The 25,067-nt window shown below is 40.1% G+C and overlaps 1 protein-coding gene across 4 annotated transcripts in view; it reads left to right on the top strand.

The window, feature by feature from the left end:
• The window catches only part of CENPJ (centromere protein J), a 51,901-nt gene that overhangs the window by 7,179 nt on the left and 19,655 nt on the right, over nt 1–25,067 (top strand). For 3 of the 4 annotated variants that reach the window (XM_057707673.1, XM_057707675.1, XM_057707672.1), the window contains exons 2-9: nt 3,299–3,811; nt 4,511–4,634; nt 8,925–9,224; nt 11,988–12,099; nt 12,852–12,954; nt 13,084–14,710; nt 16,736–16,868; nt 20,121–20,286. In XM_057707673.1, coding sequence (XP_057563656.1) covers nt 3,365–3,811; nt 4,511–4,634; nt 8,925–9,224; nt 11,988–12,099; nt 12,852–12,954; nt 13,084–14,710; nt 16,736–16,868; nt 20,121–20,286 — 3,012 coding nt within the window. In that variant the 5' untranslated portion in view covers nt 3,299–3,364. Of the gene's footprint in view, nt 1–1,582; nt 1,652–3,298; nt 3,812–4,510; nt 4,635–8,924; nt 9,225–11,987; nt 12,100–12,851; nt 12,955–13,083; nt 14,711–16,735; nt 16,869–20,120; nt 20,287–25,067 lie in introns of those variants that run through there. The other variant, XM_057707674.1, reaches the window with a different exon arrangement.

Below are 25,067 nucleotides of genomic sequence, written 5' to 3' on the forward strand. Positions count from 1 at the left end.
GTCTATGCAGTAGTAGTTTTTTTTTGTCTTTCTCTATCTGTTATACATTGCTGTGCACTTTGTCTATTTACAGTGTATTTTGAATATACTTAGTACTTCCATATCAGTACTTAATGAGCTTACTTGTTCTCTTTAACAGTTAAGTAATGTGAATACCATATTAGCTGCTCCCCTGTTAACATCTAAATTAATTTCAATTTATTACAGATGTGAACTCCTGCCAACATAGCACAAAAGGCCTAGATATGAGATTGCTCAAAGTTTTTATACATTTACATTTTGGATAGATATTGTCAAAAAGTTGTACCAATTTACATTCCCAAGTAACACCTTATGAAAGAGTTCCTCTTTTTCACATTGGGTGTTACAGTTTTTAGTCAAAAACAGTATATTATTGTTTTAATTTCTATTCAGTTGAAAGAGGAGCATATTTTAATGTTGGGGAATCTGTATTTTTTTTCTGTTGGTATCTTTTGTATGTTTATGCTTTTTAGACACTAAGTATGAAGTTAAATACATGTTTGTTTGCCCCCAGAGTGTCATTTTCCATTTCACTTTGGTTATATACGTATTGCTGTATCATAGTGATAAGGTTAAAGTCTAGGATTGTGTCTGAAAAATAGTGTGAGATGTCATTCCTCTTCAGTACTAGATCCTCTCATCTCTCCTCTCAGAGACATGACTATAGCAGTTCACCCCTCTCTCTAGCCTCAGCAGCCTACAAACATGTTTTTATTTCTTGTCTTAAAAATTAAAAAAAAAAATCTCTTTTCACCCTGCTTCCCTGTGTAGTTGCTGTTCTAGTTATTTCCTTCCCTTTATAACAAAACTCCTGGAAAGAGCTGTATTTACTATCTCCAATTTCTTACTCTTTCATGTGTCCCCTCTGTTTTAGCTTCTGCAAATACCCCCCCCCCCCCCCCCCAGTCAAGCTGCTTTCACGAAGTTATCTTGGCCTTTGCTTTGCTAAATTCCAAGGTCATTTCTCTGTCCTCCTCACCCTTCATCTGTTATTAACAGTGTTTGACACATTCCTTTCTTCCTTGAAACACTTCCTTCACTTGGCTTCTTTCACTACTACAGTTTTTACTTCTGTTTTTGGGATCTACCCTCAATCCCTTAGTGATCTCATCCAGTGTCAAGGCTTTGAATATCACCTGTGTGCTGAGGATACCCACATTTATGCTTCACAGCCTTGGCCTTGTCCCTGAATTCCAGCACCTATATGATACCTCCACCACAATATCTGATAGGCATCTGAAAATGTCCTAAATTCAACTCTTGATCTCTCATTCCCCTAAACTTGTTTTATCTCCAGTTTTCTCCATTTCAGTTAATGGCAGCTGTGTTCTTCCAATTGCTTAGCCAGAGAATTTTCAGGAATGAAGGGGAAGATCCCAGTAAACTCTGTAGATTTTGGTAGACAATAAAGGAGTAGTAGGTTATGTGGTCTGATCATAGGATGTTCAAAATTGGGGGCTTTTGATGGTAGAGGAAGGAAGAATAGTCTGGGTCCAAAAGAGAACAATAAAGAAAACACATTTTCTACTTCCAGGCCCAGTGTTCCAAGGGTGTGGGCTCCATAGGAAGAAATGTTCTCAGGAAGGGGAGAGAAGAGGTTGAGAGTAATAGATTTTGCTGGTGATGCACAGTGAGTGTTGTGGCTTTGGGACACTTGGGACATGGAGACAGAATAAGCATGTGCGTGGAGGTTAGAGTATAGGGATGAAGGGTGGCTGATGTAAACAGGTTTCAGAACATAAAGAGATTAATCCCGGAGAATTCAAGGTAGATAGTGGTGATGGGGCTGTGAGAACTGGTGGTTTTCTGGAGGAATGGGACATTGGTGGGGGGCATCCTGCAGATGGAAGTTACAAAGTGTGGGTGACTAGGTCTTTCTCTGCCCCTTTCTCTGCTCCTCCTCCACCGGGTCCTTACGTTTTCCCTCTAAATGAGGCCTTTCTGTCCAGCCTGTCTAAACTTGTGGTCTCCTACCCCCACATGGCTTCTGTGTGTATTTTCCCCGCTAGACTCTGACTTATTAACTACTGTCTACCCAGTGGCTAGAGCAGTATTGGGCACAGAGTAAGAGCGCAATAAGTGTTAGCTGTTTATCTATTGCACAGTCACAGAGTTACACGAGGAATTTGGTTGTTCTAGAGTATGATTCATACAGCGTAGCTCTCCCGTGGTATGACCCAGTGAAATTTTTATTGTTGAACAGTGAATGAACACAAATAATACTTCATAATACTGAATTTTTTCAACAATAAAACCTTAGTTCCGATTTAATTTTAACTTAATTTTAGCAAACATTTATCAAGTTTCTCCTATCTGCCAGGGGTGGATGGTGCTAGACAGATTCCTTCAAGGAACTCACAGCTTGGTAGGTTCTGAACACGGAAACGAAATGCCACTGATGATGAGATCAGTGCCAGAGTAGTGATGTCAGAGGCTGCCTGGTGGGCAGGGGTTATAAGGGAGAAGAGGGGTAAGGGACAGCAGGAGACAGTGCCAGGTGCAGCCGTGGGTGGTGGTGACTTCTGTTCTGGAACAAGGGAGAATACGGGTTTCCTGGTTGGGCAAAGAAGCAGTATTGGACTCGGGTCAGAAGTATTGACTAGGGTCAAAGTAGTTAAAGTGGGTAATATTGTTGATAGTGGCCTATTTGTCCTTTGGTAGTCAAAGAACTTAGAAGATGCTCTAGCTCCCTTAGTTTTAGGTCAGCTGATTGAGTGCTTGTGAAACTCATCAGTCACTAATTAAATCAGAAGGGAACTTCGATCTTTGATCCCCTCAATTTAGATATTTTAAAGATGTTTAAAAAATATGTAACTTATTGCCTGATTGCTTTGCTTTTTAAAGTCTTTCATGTAAGAAATATTCAGTAGACTTTAAAAAATTTATTTATTTATTTATTTTTGGCTGCATTGGGTCTTTGTTGCTGCGTGCGTGGGCTTTCTCTAGTTGCGGGGGCTACTCTTCATTGTGGTGCTCGGGCCTCTCAGCGTGGTCGCTTCTCTTGTTGCAGAGCACAGGCTCTAGGTGTGGGGTCTTCAGTAGTTGTGGCTCGTGGGTTCTAGTGTGCAGGCTCAGTAGTTGTGGCGCACGGGCTTAGTTGCTCCACGGCATGTGGGATCTTCCCAGACTAGGGATTGAACCTGTGTCCCCTGCATGGTAGGTGGATTCTTAACTACTGTGCCACCAGGGAATTCCCTCAGTAGATTTTCGTGCTGGGTTGAGGTTTGGGTAGAATAGCTTTAACTAATATTTTTTGCCGGCTGTCTTCTTTCTACAGGTGTTGGAAATTAATAGCTCTTCTAGCTTTCACATTATTTAAATACAGTAGTGTCATTGGACTAAAATGTTCCTGATGCCAACCTCTTCAGAGTTAAACAGTGGGCAGAACTTCTTAACCCAGTGGATGACCAGTCCTTCTCGGGCTGGGGTCATATTAAATCGTGGATTTCCTGTTTTGGAAGCAGAGGAAGAGAAGCGAGCAAATGTGAACATTTCTACCAGCTTTCCTATCAAAGCCACACGTTTTTCAAATAGCTTCAGCTTTATTATAAGTGAAGAAGATTCACTTCATGAAGAACAGAAGTTGGAGCTGAACAGCCCTTACAAGTTACAGTCAGATAAACCTGAAACACAGAGAGTCTTTCCCTCAGCTAAAGAGGGACCACAAATAGCGGCCTGTCAGGATGCTTCTGGACACTGGGAAGATAACAAAAATGACTCTCTTTCAGATCTTGCAAGTGAATTCAAAGAAGTGGCTTATAAAGACCCACTTTTTAAAAAGCTTGAACAGGTAAAACAGGATTTGACCTAATATGTATTTATGTTATCGCACAGTTATTGCAGGTTTCTGTTTATGATGAAAAACCACCTCTTCCAGGTCTTTTTGTTTATTCCCCTTTACTGTGAAATCCTCCTAATAACATATTTTCCTTTTTGTTGGATATGAAACATTAAAACATGTTTAAAATGCAAGATATAAATATAGCATTAAAGATAACAATGTCTCTAAGTTTCTACCTCATTTTGTAAAAACTGAATTAGAAATGGTTGATCAAATTATTAGGGAGGAAAAGTTGATTATAAATGTACTGACACTTATCCTATTTTGAGAATCAAAGGATTCATGTGACTTTTTCTGTTTCTTAGTTGAACGTTTAGAGTTTTGGTGGCAGATTAGTTACTTAGAGGTCCTTCTTTTTGTTTTTTCAAATTTTCTAAAATTATTTTTATTTATTTGGCTGCACTGGGTCTTAGTTGCATCATGTGGGATCTAGTTCCCTGACCAGGGATCAAATCCAGGCCCCCTGCAGTGGGAACGCAGAGTCTTAACCACTGCACCATCAGGAAAGTCCCTAGAGAGCCCTCTTTGAAACTCTTTATTAGACAAGATATGAGAAGGGAGATGGGAGGGATTAAAATTAGTGTAAGGAGCAAAGGTCCATAAAGAAATATTGCTATTTTAATCAAGTTAATTTTTATGTTTAAAAAGCTGAAAGAAGTACAACAGAAGAAGCAAGAACAACTGAAGAGGCAACAGTTAGAGCAACTACAGAGACTCATGGAGGAACAGGAGAAGCTGCTCACCATGGTGTCTGGGCAGCATACACTCCCAGGTATTATTTGCTTATATAAGGCCTTTGGTTAGTACAGCAGTAGACAGTTACAGACATTTCCTATCTTTGATTGTTTGACGGGTTATTTCTGCCATTTCTCTATCGTATGTTGCAAACTCCAGTTTCTTTAGAAGCCAGGCAAACAAGTATGGAGTGGTGGTGGTATAATATAATGGGGACCAGGGACCTGTGCCACTCTGGAGCATGTGTGCCCTGCTTCAAGGCATTCACATTTATTTATAAAATTAAATTGTAAAAAGACCCAGCAGAATAAAAGATCCAGAGCTGAATTTGGCCTAGGGCTACTGGTTTACAGCCCCTGCCTGATGAATGAAAAGCTGCTCGGGGTTGTAGAGGTGCGTTTGTGTAGAAGCCATTCTGCTCAGGTGAAGAGCCATACCAGGAATGTCTTCCGTGGTAGCAGAGGACAGGTTTCTGTTGTGTGCTAGATCAGTTAATAGAAAGCATGATGTGCTTCTGGGTGGTGGGGGGGGGGGGGGGGGAAGCAGTTGAAGTATGATCTGGAGCAGTAGTTTTGAAAGTTTTTTGACCATGCTGCATAGTAACAAAAACATTTTAAATCACGACTCATAATTTCAAAGAAATTTCATGAATCACTACTTAATGGTGTGCCTGGCAGGTAGCAAGGATATTTTCTATTTTGTTTATTCTATTCTACGCTATTAAAAAAAAATGCCATTCGGGACATGTGACACCTGATGATAAAATGGACTGTGTCCCAAAGCTTGAAAAACAGTGATCTGGAGCAGCGTGTTGCTTCTTGGTGCTCTTTTTAAGGGACACTTCACTGATTCAGTAAAGCGCTTGTTCTGTTCAGAGGTGGTGCTGGACATTGAGAATACTTCTGGCAGGCGAGTGTGGCTGGAAGGTCCACGGGGAGTGGTGCTACTGCTGGTGGTGAGAACGGTAGCAGGTGAAGAACGGCTTAGGGAATGTGGGTGTTCATCTTAGAGGGATAAAGAATGTGGTGTCTTGAAATAGTTGAGTGGTTCAGAGTTCCTCTATAGAACACATAAAAATAATCAAAGTCACTTATAATAGCCTGGGATAGTTTTTGAGATAGAAAGAGCACTATCGTAGAGCAATAGGGAAGCAGATTTCAAAGTTATTAATATAAAAACTACCTCTGTGGAGTGATGGAACAATTGCTTTAGGGTAATTTTCACATTTTTTTGGTTTCAGGACTCCGTAACACTCTTAAGTTATTGAGGACCCCAAAGCGCTTGTGCTGTATACGCTATAGCTATTGATATTTACTGTGTTAGAAATTAAAACTTAGAAATTTAATAACGAATTCATTTAAAATAATAACTAATTACATGCTATAAATAACAGTTTTTAATGAAAAAAATTTTTCTAAAAAGTTAGTGAGAAGAATGGCATTGTTTAATGTTTTTGAAAATCTCTAACTTCTGGCTTAAAGAACTCAGCTGCTTCTTATATCTACTTTTGCTTCCTGTCTCTTCAGTTAATGTTGTTTTGGTTGATGTGTGTTAAAAAGAAAACCTAACCTCACATGGACATATAATTGGAAAAAGGAGAGAGGAGTATTTTAATAGCCTTTTCAAATAATTGTGGTTATTTCTTTGACATTGCGCCAAACTCAACAAGTGGTCATTTTTTAGCGGTTATTCACAGTATGGAATCTGAAATCATATTAATGAACTTTCTGTCCTGTATTATATTAAAATATATTAGAATATCTTGGCATTTTTTCTTTAAAAATAAAGTTTATTAAAAATAATTACTGCATTAATTAAAATAGATGTCAGTTTCTAAAGTATCGTAAAGTTTTAGGAAGTTTCTAAAAGTCAGAATCATTCAAGGTCAGAATGATTTATGCTTGAAAGTAATTTTGAGTATGCCTGTAGATGTTTGTATAAGCATAAAAAAGGATGTGAAATGGTACATGACTGTTAATAAAAGTTACTCCAAGGGATTGATTTTATAAGAAGGTGTGGACTTATGCAGATTATTAACTTTATACTTTGAATTATTTGACTTGCCAAAATAAGCAAGAATTACTTCCACAATTTAAAACATCAAATTAAGTGAAATGAATAAGTAAAACAATAATTACAAGCCATACCGCTCAATGTGATATTATATTATACCTCTATGCACTGCATGAGTGATTGGAATAAACTGAGTATATATTTCCTTCAAACTCTGGGATCATACAATTCTAAATAGAGTGACAGTAATCTCTCTCTTATTTGCTGTACCCAACCTGTATTTAATTTCCACACCTGGAGTGAGGTTTGCTGCGCTCCAGAGTCTGGGTTTCTACTGATGTCTTACTCTCCCAGGTGTACAGGGTGTAAGAGAAAGGTCACATTAAAAGATAAAGCATAGGGAGATCATCTTATTTCTCAGATAACCCCAAGAGCAGGGATTCCAGAAGGAAGTCATAGAAACTCAGAGGAGTTAAATAAACATCAAACTCTACTTGGCAAGCAAGCACTGTGCATTTATCCTTCCTTAACACAAAAATAAACAAGTGAAACTTGACTTTTAAGTGATGTTTTTTGGGAACAACATTTAAGTTAACTGCAAGTGATCAATAATTTTTTTAAATAAAACCCTAAATTTAACATACATTTTGAAAATTTACTGTGCCTTTCAAAATGTTTTTATAAACCTGGGGGTAAATTATTATGATTATTTATTCTTTCCTTAATTGTCTTGGCATTTTGAATGGATTTTTCATTATCTATGGTTTGGTAAAGTCACGCATTGGTTATTTGGAAAATAATAGTTCCCTGAGTTACGTAGGTTTTAAAAATGTTGACATATTTCATTATAAAAATTTATCCATTAATCCTACCACAGATCTCATCATAAAAGTATTATAAAACTGTCAAGCTCATGGTGATGGGCATGTTTTCCAACATTCTGATTTTTACTTGAAAGTTCAAATTTTATCATTGGCAACAAATATTGTCAGTTTCCTTGAAGTAACTGGCTCACTTGTTTCATTTTTGAGAAAATGTCTGCTTAGTACTGAGGTTTAAATTATCATAGTTTGTCATTCATTCTTTCAAGTAGAAATGATGCTCCCTGAAAGAAGTGGCTAGTTGAGCTTTGCAATTTTTTTTTTTTTTTGTCCGCACTACACAACATGTGGGATCTTAGTTCTCAAACCAGGGCACCCTCACCCCCTGCATTGGAAGCGCAGAGTCTTAACTACTGGACCATCAGGGAAGTCCCTCTAGTTGAGCTTATAGCTCAAAAATTTCACAGCCCATGTCTTGGTTTATAGCAGAAGTGATTTATGCATACTTCTCATTTTTCTGTAGACTGTTCATGTACTCAAGGGTTAAAACTTAATTAAAAAATTAATAATTTTTGCTGTTTTATCCGGGACATTCTTAAGTAAAACTGTTTTCTTGTTTTTAAACTGAGAGTACATGGTGACAAACCCAGTGACTGCTTGCACAGTGGGTGCTGCTGTCCTACTTTTGAATGAAGTCTCCAAGAAGTTTCCATATTGCCTGTACACCATTAGTGCATATACCGATACAGTGAAAAAGGCAAATACTGTCTTAATATTTTTGAAAATAGCTTAGAGCTTGGTGGATGCTCTGAAAGAGTCTTGGAGACTCCAGGGGTTTACATATCACATCTTCAGAACTGTTGCTTTGAGATGTTGCTCTTCTGACAAAGCTGTCTTCAGGCTGAAGTGGGATGATGATTAGTCAAAAATACTTAATGGGAGAGTATTATTATTATGGAAGGGAGGTTGAAGCTGATATTCAGTGAGAACCTACCTGATTTCCAGTTTTGTTTGTGGGCTGGGGGGGTGAGGCAGCTGGTATAGGACATGTTAATGGCAATAGAAGGGGAACATTCTTCTATGTGTTGTGACTCAGAGCAGCTATTGATCATTGAGGAACAATTCAGAGCGTCTGTGACTGTCTGCATTGGCGCCCTCCACTCAGCTGCATTCGTCACGGGGCTGTAGAGCTGACCACTGCAGGCAGTGCTTGTGGGGGGAGCGTGGATGGGCCTTCCAGAGCCAGGCGGCGCTGCAGCTCTGCCCGTGCAGACTGTCTGCACATGACTCACGGTGGAAATAGACTCAAAATCAAAGGTCGATTTGGACTCTTAACACCTCGTGATTTTGTTAAACATGGTTTCCTAATAATGAGGAAGAAATACTTTTATCACTTTGAAGAAAACTTTGTATTCAGTAGTAAGGGTCATTAACAGGTAGAACAGAAAATGTTACAGAAAGTCATCAGTTTTGTTGATTTTCTTAATTGTAAGGTTTAACTCTACTGTCTGATGACCAGAGCCAGAAGTACAGATCTCCGGGAAATTCAGCCACTGTAGAGAAAACCATGCCTTTCTTACCGTCATATATCTACCAGCACCAAACCCAAGAGAAAAAACACCTTTCCAGCATTTTATCTGATGAACAAAACAACTTCTGTAAAGCTACTCATGAAGATTTTGTCTTAACTTCAAAAAGTGGTGCTTCTCCCAATTTGTTTTATGAGGCACAATATCAAGAAGCACTTGTGAAAAAAAATGATTTGAAGGAGGAAAACAACAACCATTCTAAAGGTGAGTTACTTATTTTCCTCTGTTCTGTAGTAACTGACAATGTCACCTAGGTGTTCTAAGGCAAGAAATGTCCTTTCTGCATTTTTTCCTTGTCCCCTGCATCTTTAATTGTGAGATCCTTCCTGCTGCACAGCCACTGAGCCTGGATTGGACACAGAACCGGACATAGAATTTGTGACTTCCCAGTAACAAATTTCAGGAAGACTCATGCTGACTGCAAACCTTGCGTGGTAGCTTGGGGTCTTCAAAAAAGGAGGCAGTGAGTTCTGTGTGTACCATTTTTCTTGAGAACTTAAAGTTTGAAATTGATTTAAAATGTGTGTGCTGGTGGTGGGGCGCCAGATAGAAGATGTGAAATGTGAGCAGTAGGTTGGTGATGGGAGTTACTACTTGTGAAAGAAATCCCCCCTCACCCAGCAACTTGTCACTGTGCCTCTGCGTGTTCCTGCCAGAGAACTGACACTAAGTGTCTGATGGTGCACACTCAAGGAGCTCTAGAGGCAGTTCTAGCTTATCTTCTTCTGGTTCTTTTTTTTTTTTTAAGTGCTGTTTCTGTGCTCACTCCCAGGCCTTTTTTTCCCCTCCACATTTTGTAATCATAGAATATTGTATGATAAATTGTATTCTTTTTCCTCTCAACATGGAAAATGCTTATGGTACGTTCTGTAGCCTTCATAACCATAATTTTCATGGCTGTCATCTTTATACAGATCATCAAATAATGTATCAGTATTTAATATTCTTTGTGGTAGGACTGAGTCATTTCCAGTATTTTAAATTTTAATTTAATTATCTGTTTTAATGGCGTTTTTATGAATATGTTCCTTAGAGTAAGTTATAGAAAAACAAATGATATAACAAAAGGTGTCCATACTTACTAATTAGGATTGCACACTTTTGGGATATCTTATTCCTAATTTCAGGTAATTCCTTAGTATAGAAAGGTCAAATGTCTTATTTTTTTAAACAGTACACGCCCTTAAGCTTCCACACCCCCTTCAGTGGAAGCGCGAAGTCTTAACCACTGGACCACCAGGGGTGTCCCCTTAACCTTTTATTTTGGAAAATTTCAAATATCCGGAAGAGTTGAAAGACCACTGCAGTGATTGATTACCAGTATACTCACCACCTAGATGCAGCAGTTGATATTTTTCTGTATTTACTTCGTCTATATTTGTATGTGTGTGTTTATATTTGTATCTATACTTATATTTATATCTCTATTTACATCTGTATATAGTTTGTGGAGTCATTTCATTACAAATAATATGCATGCATTTTATATCATTTTACATATCAAGTAAAAATTAGGACATTCTTCTGTATAACCACAATACTGTTATTATACCTAGGAATCTTAACTATGCAAATGCAAATTAGAATTCTCCCTGTGATCCCAAAATTGCCTTTTTTTTAAATTAATTAATTAATTAATTTTTATTTTTTTGGGGGTACACCAGGTTCAATCATCTGTTTTTATACACATATCCCTGTATTCCCTCCCTTCCTTGACTCCCCCAAAATTGCCTTTTAAAGGTGTTTTTTTAAAACAAGATCCAATCAAGTTTATATATTACATTCAGTTGTTACAACTCTTTAGTCTTTTGTGTGTGTGTGTGTGTGTGTCCATGCCACAAGGCATGCGGGATCTCAGTTGCCAGACCAGAGATAGAACCTGTGCCCCTTGCATTGGGAGCATAGAGTCTTAACCACTGGACCACCAGGGAAGTCCTCTTTAGTCTTTCTTTTTTTTTTTTTTTGGCAAGGCAATTACACATTTATTACATAATATAACGCTTAAACAATTCTGGGCATTCAGAAAGCAGGAATTGTCACTGTCCCCATTTTACAGACAAACTTCAAACTTCAAAGAAATTAAGGTCTGTAATCAGGGTTAAAAATTGGTAACTGAAAAGTCATCACCCAAAGCCTGTTCTTTTTCCTTTGTAAGCTCAGTGGTTTGGGTTGTATCCAGCTCGTTACAATGAGACCCACATTCTGTCCCCATTGCCTTCCCCGTCCTCTGCCTGCCCACACATACCATGAGTTTAGTGTTATATTCCATGAGAGGAGCTGTTTCCAATGTTTCTTTTTTTTTTACTTTTCAATAGTTTTATTTTATTTTATTTTATTTTATTTTATTTTATTTTATTTTATTTTATTTTATTTTAAGCTCTTTATTGGAATATAATTGATTTACACTGTTGTACCAGTTTTTGTACACCAAAATGAATCAGCTGTATTTATACATATATCCCCATATCCTCTCCCTCTCACCCTCCCTATCCTGGCCCCGTAAGGCATCACCCATCATCGAGTTGATCTCCCTTTGTTATACAGCAGCTTCCCACTAGCTATCTATTTTATATTTGGTAGTGCATATATGTCTGTGCTACTCTCTCACTTTGTCCCAGCTTCTCCTTCGGCCCCACCCCCAACCCCGTGTCCTCAGGTCCGTTCTCTGCATCTGCATCTTTATTCTGGCCCTGTCACTGGGTTCATCAGTGCCATTTTTTGAGATTCCGTAGTCTTTTTTAGCTTAGAAAAGTCCACAGTTTTTTCCGCCTAACATTAACCTTTTGAAGAATGTTGTGTTTTGATTAGGATTTTGTAGTTTATCATATTAAATCCTTGAGAGTTCTGAAATCTTTGGTATACGTTAAGTTTAAATATTTTTTTTAGCACAGTAACTTGTAGTATTCTCAAGTTTTAAGGTTTTAATCTGCTTTTTTTGAACTAAATTGTTCCTGATTTTTATCCTAGGAGAAGGGATTTTACCATCTTTGGAGAAAATGACGGAACAGATTCAGGAAGGGAACAACATGAACTTAAAAAAAATTGGTGATTCCTCAGAAGTGGTTAATATTGAAGAAAGGTATCATCCATGTTGGAAGGAATTTACTATAACAGACATCATTATTGGTATTTTCTTTGAAAGATCCATGGTTTTCTTATTTTTGCTTGGATATACTTTGAAGTATAAGGTTGAAGGTCCAACTTATTCCATGTTGTCAGCAACAGAAAGAGGTTGGGGAGATGCATCAGTTTGACGTTGTGTTGGAAGAACTGAGCAGAGTTTTTCACCTGAGGGAAATATCTGGGTAGAACTAATCTTCTCTCAGATAGGTAAATCCTGTTTTGGAGAAGAGAAAAAATCATATTTTGTAGTCTCACATATGGTATCACTTATAAATAATAGTTAAGGAAGTGTCATTACAGAATTTAAAAATTTTATGTCAGATAAAATATAGTGAGGTTTATTATTTTCTTAAATATTTTAATGTATGTTAGGGAATGGCAAATGACTTTTGATTATTTTATGTTAAGGATCTTAAAGAATGTGTATTTAATGAACTACTTTTGAAATATATTTTAGTTATATAATGAATATGTTATCTCAAAAGTTAGGGTTAGGGTTACACAGGGGTTTTTTCAAATCACAGGTAGAGTGATGTATATTTCTGTATTTTGGGAGATGGAGTGGGATTGTAGCTTTTAGTAGCTTCTCAAGGCTATCTGTGACTTTGAAAAAGGTTAGTTCTCAGAGGTGTGTGTATCAGGTACACGAAGTGTAAGGTTTTCACCACATCATAATTTGATATTAAATAACTTAATTTTTTTGATTAGGCCTATTAGAGCTGCTATTAGAGAAAGGAAACAAACCTTTGAAGACTACTTGGAAGAACAGATTCGGTTGGAAGAACAAGAACTGAAACAAAAACAGCTAAGGGTTAGCAGTTCCACTGTTTTGATTAAATTATCTAAGGCTTTAGAGATTTGCTTATAATTTGCTTTAAAAATAACTTTGAGATTACTTGGATATACTAGGATTAATTTAAATATTGCTCTTTTATTTTAGGAAGCAGAAGGATCCTTGCTGATCAAAGCAAAACCAAAACAACCATTCTTAAAACGCGGGGAGGGTTTAGCTAGGTTTACTAATGCTAAATCGAAGGTTCAGAAGGGGAGAGAAAGTAAACTAGTCGCCACTCAGAGCATTTCAGAGGACAGACCTGTGTTCACATTAGATAAACAACAATTCCAGCGGAAGACTGCTCTTATAAATAAGGAACTGTGTACAGAGAACCTTCCTGCCAGAAAGAACAATAAAGCCAGAACCAAGAGTGGTTGTGTCACACTCAGTCAGAAGCCGAAACTGCTTAAGAGTAACAGTAGGAAAAGTCTGTCTCCGTCAGGATTGAAAATACCGGCAGGGAAAAAATGTGATGGGCAATTTAGAGACCAGATCGATTTAGAAAAAAAGGTGGAATCTAATAATAAAGAAAATGTACCCGAGTGTAGAAAACCTTGTGACGTTGGTTGCAAAATCTGGAATAAGACACAAGGTAAAGACAAACTTCCCCTTTCGACAGGGCTGGTCAGCTGCGTGGCTTCTAAGAGCCCAATAAGTGAGACTTTGAAAGAGTCAGAATCTTCTCTTGACATTTCTCTTCAGAAAAAGTTAGAGAATTGGGAACGAGAAAAGGAAAAGGAAAATTTGGAATTAGATGAATTTTTGTTTTTAGAACAAGCTGCTGATGAAATATCATTTTCTAGTAATTCCTCATTTGTACTGAAGATCTTAGAGCGGGACCAAAAGATCTGCAAAGGTCACCGGCTGTCTTCTACCCCTGTCAAAGCTGTGCAGCAAGAGAAGACAGCAACACCGGATCCCATTAGTGAGTGTAACCAAGGGGAGGATCCAGACTGTGCCCAGGGTGACAGTGAGGGTGAGTGTGAGGCTGCACCCAAGCAGCCTGATTCTGTGTCCGCACCTGACCGGTTGCGGGAGCAGCCCTGTAAAGTCAGTAGGAGAGTGTTCCAGACGAGCACGTCCGAAAGTCAGGCCAGGTGGAATGCAAGCGATGATGAAGGTGTTACAGACAGTGATGAAAGCACTGATTCTGAGGAACAGCTTGACGTTACCATAAAACCATCAACTGAGGATAAGGAAAGGGGCTTCAGCAGCAGAGAAGATAGTCCACAAGTCTGTGATGGGAGGGGACCTTTCAGGGACACCAGGACTCAAGAAGAAGATAAAAGGAGAGATGTCGATTTAGATTTGTCTGATAAAGATTACGGTAGTGACGAGTCTATCATAACAGAAAGCTTGAAAAATAAAGCTTCTGATTCCTCAGGAAGGCACTCATCTGTGAGTAAAGTTGACTTTGATGATGAAAGAACTTGGACTGACCTTGAAGATAATTCATTTAAACATGACGTTCTTGGGAATGAAGCTGTTTATGGGACTCCCCAGACAGCCTACCCGAATAAGCGTGAGATGTGTGTACTGGACAAAACAATAAAAAGGAAGGTCGCACCGGTCAGGAAGGGAGAAGGCTTGAATAAGTCCATTAGGGGCACAAGCCCTCCTCCCACCTCGGACCTGATGATGAAATTCTTCCCTTCTTTGAAACCGAAATCAAAATCAGATTCACGCTTGGGAAATGAACCCAAGTTAAACATGAGTCAAGACCAACCACCTGGTAAGTCAGAGCATTGTAAAATATGTAATGGGATGTTACAAGTTTTTTATTTTATCAGTGTGTTGTCAGAATGCTTATTAAAAGCCTAACTTTTCTAGTTGCTCAGTGGAAATCTAGTAGGTTTGTTAAAATTTGATTTGTTTTGAGTCTAAATATGTAATAGTCACTAGTATGAAAGATTTGGAAGAATTGTGATTTCAGACTTTTCAAATTTTAGCCTGTCTTATTGCCAAGACTTTAAAATTGATTATTATAAAGTGGGGTAACATTTAACTTTCTTTTATAACCAGGGAAAACCCAATTTGTGGTTTGTGCTACTGTGTTACCTCTGTGTGTGCAGTTTTTTATTTATTTATTTTTTTTAAGCTACCTCGTGCATTCAGTTGCCAAGTGTGATGAGGAAGAAATACAGTAAAATTAAGTTTCATTTCTTCCCCAGATCTGGGCTCTTAGAGACATCAACTTTCCCATTTCATTTGTGTATCCTATAAGTTTCCGTGCATATGAAAGCATATGTGTGAATGTGTATGTAATCGTCCTTTCTACACAAATGAGAACATGCTTTTTATATATTGTCCTGCACCTTGCTTATAATAAATTTTGAATATTGTTCTAATATACATCTGTCTCATTCCATTTAGTGGCTATATAGTAGTAGTTGATGTGATGGAGTTTTTTAAACTTATATTGAAAACACTTTTCCATTGTGTCATGTTATAAACTCTAAATGTCTAGCAGTGCATAGGTGCTTTAAAATTAAATTATAACTTAAGCTATTTTTAAAGAATACTCTGATTTTAAAAATAGTATTTTTTTGCAGGAAGTTTGGAAGCTTAAAAAGTATAGAAGTAAAGATGTTTATAACTAAACTGTCCTAAGGTAATTGTGATAGCATTTTGGGATGTTTCTTTGCATTCACTTTTCCTGTGTGTTTTTCATGTGGTGGAGACAAATATCACAATTTGCCTCATCCTTTCTAACCAGGCGTGTACTGTGCTTTGGCCATATCAGTGCGTTGTATGAAGGTAGCATAATTTTATTTAGAAATTTCTTTAATGTTGGACGCAAATTATTTTTCACTATTAGAAATAACACTGCAATACATATTTTTGTGCAGAACGATTTGTATGATTTTATAAGCTCATTCTTTAACTAGATTTTTAGAAGTGGGTCAAAGGGTAGATATGTGTATTTTAGCCTTGTGATATAAATTAGGGTTATTTTCCAGAAGGGTAGTTGAAGGGCAAGTTTGATATGGAAAAAGATTTTAATTTGTATTTCTTTGATTAGTGGGGAGTAAACTTTGATTTTAGTGTTTTTTAGAGCTTTAGCTCTCTTGTGAATACTTATTCATGTTCTTAAGCTATTTATGTATGTTGGTTTAAAATTTTATTTGAGGGGCTTCCTAGGTGGCGCAGTGGTTAAGAATCTGCCTGCCAATGCAGGGGACATGGGTTCGATCCCTGCTCCAGGAAGATCCCACATGCCGCGGAGCAGCTAAGCCCGTGCACCACAACTATTGAGCCTGTGCTTTAGAGCCCGTGAGCCACAACTATTGAGCCCATGTGCTGCAACTACTGAAGCCCACGCGCCTAGAGCCCATGCTTCGCAACAAGAGAAGCCACGGCGATGAGGAGCCCACGCACCACAACGAAGAGTAGCCCCCACTCACCGCAACTAAGGAAAGCCTGCGCATAGCAAAAAAGACCCAACACAGCCAATAAAATTAATTAATTAATTAATTTAAAAAAATTTATGTGAATGGTGTTTTAAATATATAATGTTAATTTGTCATCAGATTGATACTCTTTTGAAGCAGAATGATTTGATTCTTAAATTTAAACTGTTCTATCTGGAAAGTTAGGCTATTATAATTTTTTTCTCTCTGTTTTTAGAAACACGGTTTCCAATGCATTTTAATAGTACAGGTGTTTACCATATTTTTGGCTCTGAGTGTAATAGCTAGCTACTGTTTTGCTGCTGAAAGCTTTCTGTGAAGTTCAGTATTTGTGGCTTATCTTATAGGTGACAGTGCTCGATCTCAAGTTTTGAGAGAGAAAGTTATCGAATTGGAAACAGAAATAGAAAAATTTAAAGCTGAGAATACATCTTTAGCTAAACTCCGTGTCGAACGAGAAAGTGCCTTGGAAAGACTCAGGTAAGTTTGCACCAGTAAGTGGGGAAAATGTACAGTGATTCAGTTATAGCTTTAAGATTATATCTAAACTATTTGAAATAGTTCTTCTTAATCCATCAATATAAGTGAGAGAAGGAACCGAAATACATACCACATAAGAATTTTTAAATGAAATGACCCTTTGGGGGGTCAAAGATGTCTTAAAAGGAGAATTCTCTTAGTGATGAGGTCATAAATTGAAATTTGAAAAGCAGTTTGGAGCTATGAATTCAAGTGCCACCTCGGCCAGTATATTGGTTTCCTAGGGCTGCTGTAACAAATTACACACAAACTGGGTGGCTTAAAACAACAGGAATGTATTTTCTTGTGGTTCTGGAGGCTAGAAGCCTGAAGTCAAGGTATCAGCAGAGCCGCGTTTTCTCCCCTATCTTGTCCGCATATTTGTTTTGGTGACCCTTGGCCTTCCGTGGCCACAGCTGGACATCTGGTTTGTTTCTGCCTTTGGGTTATGGTGTGTGAACGATGCTGAGGAACCACCGTGCTGCTCCACAGGGGCAGCTCCAGTTTACATCATGTGGATTGATTTGCATGTGTTGAACCAACTTTGCATCCCGGGGATGAATCCCACTTGGTCATGGTATTTAATGCTTTTAATGTGCTATTGAATTTGGTTTGCTAGTATTTCTTCTGAGGATTTTTATACCTGTATTCATCAGGGACATTAGCCTATAGTTTTCCATTTTTGTGTCTTTGTCTGCTTTTGGTATCAGTGATAACTAGCCTCACAGGGTGAGTTTGGAAGTATTCTTTTTTTGAAGAATTTTAAAAAGATTGGTATTAACTTTTCTTTGACTATCTGGTGGAATTTACCTGTGAAACCATCTGGTCCTGGGCTTTTCTTTTTTGGGAGGTTTTTGATTACTGAATTCAGTCTCCTTCTTTGTTATTGGTCTGTTCAGGCTTTCTGTTTTTTCTGGATTCAATTTTGGTAGGTTGTATGTTTCTGGGAATTTATCCATTTCTTCTAGTTATCCAGTGGTTTGGAATATAATTGTTCTTATGTGGTCCTTTTTATTTCCGAGGCATCTGTTGTAATGCCTTGTCTTTCACTTATGATTTTGAGTCTTCTCTCTCTTTCTGTTAGTCTAGCTAAGGGTTTGTTGATTTTTTTCCTCCTGAGACCCCTGTGATGCATATATGGTTCATTTAGTAGTGTCTCATAAATCCTGTAGGTGTTCTTCACTCCTTTTCATTCTTTTCCCTTTTTTCCCCTCTGACTGGATAACTTCAAATCACCAGTCTTTACAGTTACACTTTTATTTTTTTTTAAGGTATCGGTATTTTTAAAAAATATTTATTTTTATTTTTGGCTGCATTAGGTCTGTTGCAGCATGCGGGATCTTTCACTGTGGCGTGGGCTTCTCTCGTGGCGTGTGGGTTTTCTCTTCTCTAGTTGTGGCATGCAGGCTCCAGGGCATGTGGGCTGTGTAGTTGTGACACATGGGCTCTTCAGTTAGGCGTGTGAGCTCATTAGTTGTGGTGTGAGGGCTTAGTTGCCCTGCAGCATGTGGGATCTTAGTGCCCCAACCAGAGATTGAACCAGCGTCCTGATTTCGTTGTTTTTCTGTGTTCGCTTGTAGCTTGTTGAGCTTCCTTAAAACAATTATTTTGTGTTCTTGGTCAGGTGATTTGTAGATCTCGATTTCTTTGGGATCGGTTACTGGAGCTTTATTATTCCTTTGGTGGCGTCATGTTTGCCTGATTCTTGGTGACCTTTGTAGATGTGTGTTGATGTCTTCGCATCTGAAAGAACAAACACCTGTTCTTGTCTTTACAGACTGTTTTTGGCAGGTAAAGACCTTCTTCTGCTGGATACCTGGACTGATGGGTCTGCCTCCAGGATCACAGTCGAGTTGGGTTGTACTGGATCGCAGTAATAGGGTCCACAGTTGGTAGACGTGTTACCAGGGTTGCAGTCAGCTGTGGTTCCTGCCGGGTCCCCAGTAGGACAGGACTACTTCTTGGACCACGGTCAAGCAGGGCTGGAGCTAGGTCATGGGGCTGCCTCCTGGTCCGCTGTTCAGTCTGTAGACAGGAGGTGTGTTTCCAGGGGTGAGGATGGGTGTGGCTCCTGCCAGGTCCCTGAGCAGCTTCCTGCTGGACCCCTGGGCAGGCAGGACTGCCTGCGTACCAGCTAGAGCAGGGCTGGAGCTAGGTCACAGGGCTGTATCAGGATCTGTGGGCAGGACCAAGGTCTGCAGGTCTGTTTCCAGGGACACCCATGGGCATGGCTCCTCTTGGGTCCTTTGGCAGTGGGACCACATTTGGTAAGCCTGCCACTGGGGCATGGGCCTGCCTTTTCAAAGTGGCTGTCCTTGGTCTTAGGCTTCACCAGGGTTTCTTAGTTTCCTATGTGGATCCTAGAGCTCCCACTTTTGTCTGTGAATGGCAGTCAGGTGGTCGTTTGTGTGGGAGGAGGATGTGAGCCAGGGCCCTCTTGTTCCACAGTCTTGCTGTTGTCACTCTCCCTGTGCTCTTCACCTGGCGTCCAGAAGGAGCCTGGGTTCTGGCAGTTCTCTGACCAGCTGCTTCTGCACTAAATACCAGTCCTCACAGTGGTCTGTAAGACCCTAGTTAATCCCCCCCACCCCCCTTTTTTGGATGTTTTCTCCTGCTGTTCTGTCTCTTTAGCCACACTGGCCTCCTGCCTGTTCTTTGAACACATCAGGCATGTTCCTACCTCAGGGCTTTTGCATGTGCTCTTCCCGCTGCCTGAACTGTTCTGTCCAGATACCTCCATGGCTGTTCTCTCACATCCCTCAGATTTGACTTCAGATACCACCTCAGCAGGATGACTCCATCCATAACTTAGTCTCCGAAGCTCTGTATTTCCTTAAACCTCAGTCCTTGCTTTATTCTTCTTAACATTCCCAGTGTTCCATGTGTTACTCATGTCTCTTGTTTATTGTCATCTGTTTCTCCCTCTAGAATGTAAGAAGCCTTATAGGAGGAAGAATGTGTATTTTTCTCACTGTGTTTTCTCCAGTACCTAGTGTGGTGCTTCACTCGTAGCAGGTGCTCAGTGGATGCTTGTTGAGGAGTGCTTTACGGAGTTAGTTGACTGTTCTTTCACTACTATGGACTGAGGATGGTTTCACCAACAGAAGCAGCTTCTCATTTCCTGGTTATCACTGGTGTCCCATTTTGGTACCACGTGTGGATTACTCTATTGAGGGGGTCTCCTTAGATGAAAATGTGGTTTGGTCATTTTAGGAAAGAAATTGCTGACTTTGAACAACAGAAAGCAAAAGAATTGGCTCGAATAGAGGAGTTTAAAAAGGAAGAAATGAGGAAGTTACAAAAGGAACGCAAAGTTTTTGAAAAGTATTCTACAGTTGCGAGAAGTTTTCCGGATAAAAAGGAACGTGAAGAAATACAGGTATGTCTGTTCTTTACATTATAGTCATGTAAGTTAGTAAAGATGACAGTCTTGTAAGAATCTTAGAATTATTTGATGTGTCAGGGAGGAATTGGGTATCAATTTATTAATCATCTATTGACTCAACAAATAATCTGAGATATCAGGAACATCTTTCATAGTCCTGACTTTTTTTTTTTTTTTTTTTTTTAATTTTTTTTGGCTGTGCTGCACGGCATGTGGGATGTTAGTTCCCCAACCAGGGATCGAACCCACAGCCCCTGCATTGGAAGCAGAGAATCTTAACCACTGGACCACCAGGGAAGTCCTGTAGTCTTGACTTTTAAAGAGTGAAGTATATCAGTTCTTTTCTTATTGAAGGCTTCTCCAGAAAACACTTCGATAATGACATGGATGAATTAGCAAGACAGGAGTTGGAAATTCACCAGTGGAATGTGTTAATTTGACCCACCACACGTTGTTAGTTCTGTTCATTTGTAGTAATTTAAGGCTTATATACTAACTAGGTGTTTAATTCTAGAACTTGTAAACTGATAGGCCAAATCATCAGTTCTGTTCATTTCAAAGTTAGAAATGCACATGATCAGAGGAAAGTAGTAGTTAAAAGAAACTAATGCGTTTCTAGCTAAAACTATAAACCTTTCAGGAGAAATTGTAGGTGAATATATTTGTGACAGTGACACCTGCAGAGATTTCCAAGAGAAGACACAAAGAACTAAGTATAAGAAAAAGTGGATATATTGAATTTCATCAGAATTAAAACTTCAGTTCACCAAAAGAAAAATTTTAAATGTCTTTCTGTTATTTATAGCATAAAATACAAACTCATCTTCCACTTATGTATTTTAAATACTAGTATTTTTGTTCCATGCTTTGCTTCCTTCCTTTCTTACATAGTGCACCATCCTTGAACAGTCTTATGACACACCTGTAGCTTAAGTTACCACATACCACGTTGATTAGGGTCTTTAATTCTGTTTATTTTTGTAGGGAGAAACATGTGCCGTTGTGTTTTGGTTCATGCTTGGTTTATTAAATCTAATACGTTAGACTTTAACAATCTATTAAACTTTTTATTTCAAAAGGTAATGTATTCCCATTCGAGAGGTACAAAAAGAAGTTCAGTGAAACCTGTACCTCTCACCCTTGCCCTGGCACCTGAGTCACCTCTCTTTTGAGGCAACTGGTATTACCAATCTCTTTTATCTTTTCAGAGAAATTCTAAGCAAATACATATATATAGTCCCAATTTAAAAAAAAAGCAAATTAATCGTAGTATACTAAAATCATTTTACATCTTAACATAAAGAGCATCCTCCTTCTTTACTTTACCATTCAAAATAAATGAATTATAAAAACTGCGTTATATGGAAGTGCCATACTTTACTTAACCAAGCACTTGTTATTTCTGTTCTTTTTCTGTATATAAGAAATGGTATCCTGAAGAACTTGTACACACATCACCTCTTACAATCGTTCTACATAGTCATTCAACACACGGTTATTGAGTACATCCATGTAGCAGGCATGTACTGGGAAATAAAGTAGTGAACAAAACAAATTCATCCTTACCTGTGTGCAGCTTACATACTCAAGCATGTCTGTGGGATAAAGTCCTAGGAATGAAATTTCTAGGTTAAGGGGTATGTACGTTGGTAGATATTGCCAGAGTATCCCTCTGTAAATTTGATACCAATTTAAAATTCTACTAGCAGTTTTAAGAGTGTTTTTTGCTCTTTGCCTGAAAGGTAAAAGATTAAAATCCATGTTAAACTTAATTGGATTTCTTTTAAATAGTCTGTGATATAGATTATGATTATAATCTGTAATAATACAAATTTGGCTTGATTTTTGTGTGTGTGTGAACACTTCGGATACTTTACATGGTAGTCAAAACCACATTTAGCTGTCAGAAAACTTTTTATTGCATTTAAAACCATAGCCTAAAATACCTGCTCAGTGGGCTTGTCATCCATTTTTCTTGTTTCTGAATCTCCTAGGAGTAAAGCAATACTGACTTGATACATTGCTATGTTATCAAAATTTTATGAGATTAAAAAAAAGACCAAAAAACAGAAACCCAGCCTTCTCAGACCACCCAGTAAGATTGATTCCCCCGGCTTTCCCTCTTTCTCATAGTTCAGGACCTGATTACTTCTTCCAATGTGATTAAAACCAGAGCAGACAAGCTTTCTTGCTGTAGTTTGACTTTTTTATTTGTGAATAGCACACAAATGTTACTTTCTTTTAAGGTGGTGCCTCTCGCTCAGGACATGTATCCTCTCCTCTGTGAACTTGTTCTGTCCAGTCTGCTAGCCATTAGCCACCTGTGGCTACTTAAATTTAAGTTAGTTGAAATTAAACTAAAAATTCAGTTTCTCGGACACGTTAGCCACATTTCAAGCGCTTGGTAGTCACGTGTGGCTGGTGTCTGTCACGTTGGACAGTGCGGGTCTAGGACACTCCCACCGTCGCAGAGCGCCCTGGACAGCATTCATCTAGAGGCTTTACCTCCTGGAGATGGGGGCAGGGGGTGGGGTGGTGGGAAATTGTTGGTGAGTAAGGCATTGCTGCCCTCCTGGAATTTACATTTATAGCCTGTCAGACTCAGGTTGCTCTGGTTAATTACCAGATTTCCTGTTGAGAATCAGTTGGTCCCTGCTTGACCAGTTGGAGCCCTTTAAGTACAGCAGCTTCCTTGTCCTTTCGCATGGCCGTTGCTTTGAATTTTTGGAAGTATCCCTGCTTTCTATGGCAACCAGTTACTTCACACCAGCTGGCTTTTTGCTTCTTAGCCCTGCCCCGCCCCCCGGGGTCTGAAATCAGCTGTCTGCGGAGGAGCCCTCTTCCTTTCATCTTACCGTTGGGGGCCACCTGCGGATTGGGGGTGGGTCACAGTGCTCCCCTTGCTGTTGGAGCCTGTGGGAATGGCAGGGCTGGGGGGCACATGCCTTTCTGAGGTCAGGAGTTCATGGTGATTTTTGTGCCTGAGTCCTGTATCCTTATTCTGACGCTCATACAGTGCGGTTTCATGGACTGCTTACGCACTGGTGGTGTCAGGTCTCTGCTGACCACAGACCTGCGTGTCCGTTTCCTCATCCAGCAAACGTTTAAGGGCCCGGGACTTGTGAGGTGCTGCGGTGAGCTGGCCAGCTCGGCCTGGGTGTTTCAGACTTAGCTGACCCCGTGCGTGCTGACTGTGCCTTTCCTTCTGACTCTCCGCACGTTCACTCAGGCTAGGAACCTGGACGCCTTCACTTTCAGGTCCCACCAGACAGTGAGCTCCTCTGACGTCGTCTCCTCTTTCTCTCCCTGCCACCTCTTTTCTTGTCTCCCTGTGTGTGGCCTTGGCTGACCTCATCCGTGCAGTGTCTGACTTCCTCCCATTCCTCCCGCGTTTGCTGGCTGCTTCTTGGGATGGAACGCAGACTCCTCAGCCTGCCGTGCGAGACACTGTATAGACCCCTACCCGGCCTTTTGTCCATCTCTGCATTTGTGTGTTGGGTTTTCTTTGAAAGTAACCTTTCTCTGTCTGCTTAGTGGTCGTTTAGTGAAAACCTGCTTCAGTGAGCTTATTTTGATGATGTTTCCACAGCTTTAAGACCCGAGAGCCTCTTTCCCCTCAGTTACTAACACTTGCAAACTCTGGCTGTTATTTTAAACCCTGTTTCCTAGCCTTTTGTGACCAAGTACATTAATATTTGTCACTCCTTTTATTACTCTGACCCGAATAACCTTTCATTCCCAGTAGGACTTTCAAAGCAATTGGCCTTACCTACCCTCTTGTGTCCTTAAACCCCAGCGTCTGTCGCTATAATCATTTACAGATGTGTTCTGTGCTCCATTTTCTCAAGTCGTCCTATTTTGTTTGGCAGAACTACAGCCCTGGTATTTCCTGCCATCTCTGTGCCCATGACACTTCATTTAGCTGACAGAGACGTATCACGGGGAACAGTGGTGCTCTGTCCTCTTCCGCCCCCACGCCCCGGAGGCCCCTTCCACACTCCCTCCGCCCAGACCTCCCACCCTGTGGCTTCACGGCCCCCTCCTGGCTGAGACCTGGCCCCTGCTCCTCCCCTTGGGGCGGCCTGTGTGCACACGAGGTCCCGCCCGGCGCTCCCCCCGCAGTCCGTCCTCGCTCTCCACTGGGTCTTCCCCTCAGTGTACACAGTTGCTGTAACGTCTTACAGTCTCTGTCGACCGCACACCCCCTGTCCGCCACACCCCTGTTTCTTTGTTCTTCGCAGCAAATACCTGGAAAGGGCTCCTCTGAACCCACCCCGCTGCACTCCCAGCCCTGCTTCCAGGACGGCCGGTGGGTCCTGGCACACCTGACGCCCCTCCTGCTCTTCCTCCTCTTTAGCTTGATGGTGAAGTTCGTCCAGCAGGGGCGGCTCTGTCCTTCCGTGATGCTCTTGTCTAATTCCATGGCTTAAATTATGCTTAACATGCTGAAGGCTCCTGACCGCCTGGACGGCCGTCCGCGTGGCCGGTGTGGACACCTCATGTCTCCTCTCCCATCTCCCTCCCCAGCCGGCTTCAGCTCCGGCCAGAAACTAGAGTCCTTCTCTTTCTCCTGTACCCCACGCTGTTCTGTCGGCACAGCTGCCCAGATCTGAGTTTCTGTGCCCACGTTCCTGGACGTGCCGGCTGCATAGCCTCTGTTCTTGCCCTCGTCCCCGCGGGTTCTCCCCGCACAGTGGCTGGTGACCCTTCCTGAAGGAAGTCAGGCCACGTCCTCTCTGCTTGCAGCCCTTCCACGTCTCCGCTTTCTTCTCGTT

This window comes from Hippopotamus amphibius, chromosome 14 (assembly GCF_030028045.1).
Source record: "Hippopotamus amphibius kiboko isolate mHipAmp2 chromosome 14, mHipAmp2.hap2, whole genome shotgun sequence".
NCBI lineage: Eukaryota > Metazoa > Chordata > Mammalia > Artiodactyla > Hippopotamidae > Hippopotamus > Hippopotamus amphibius.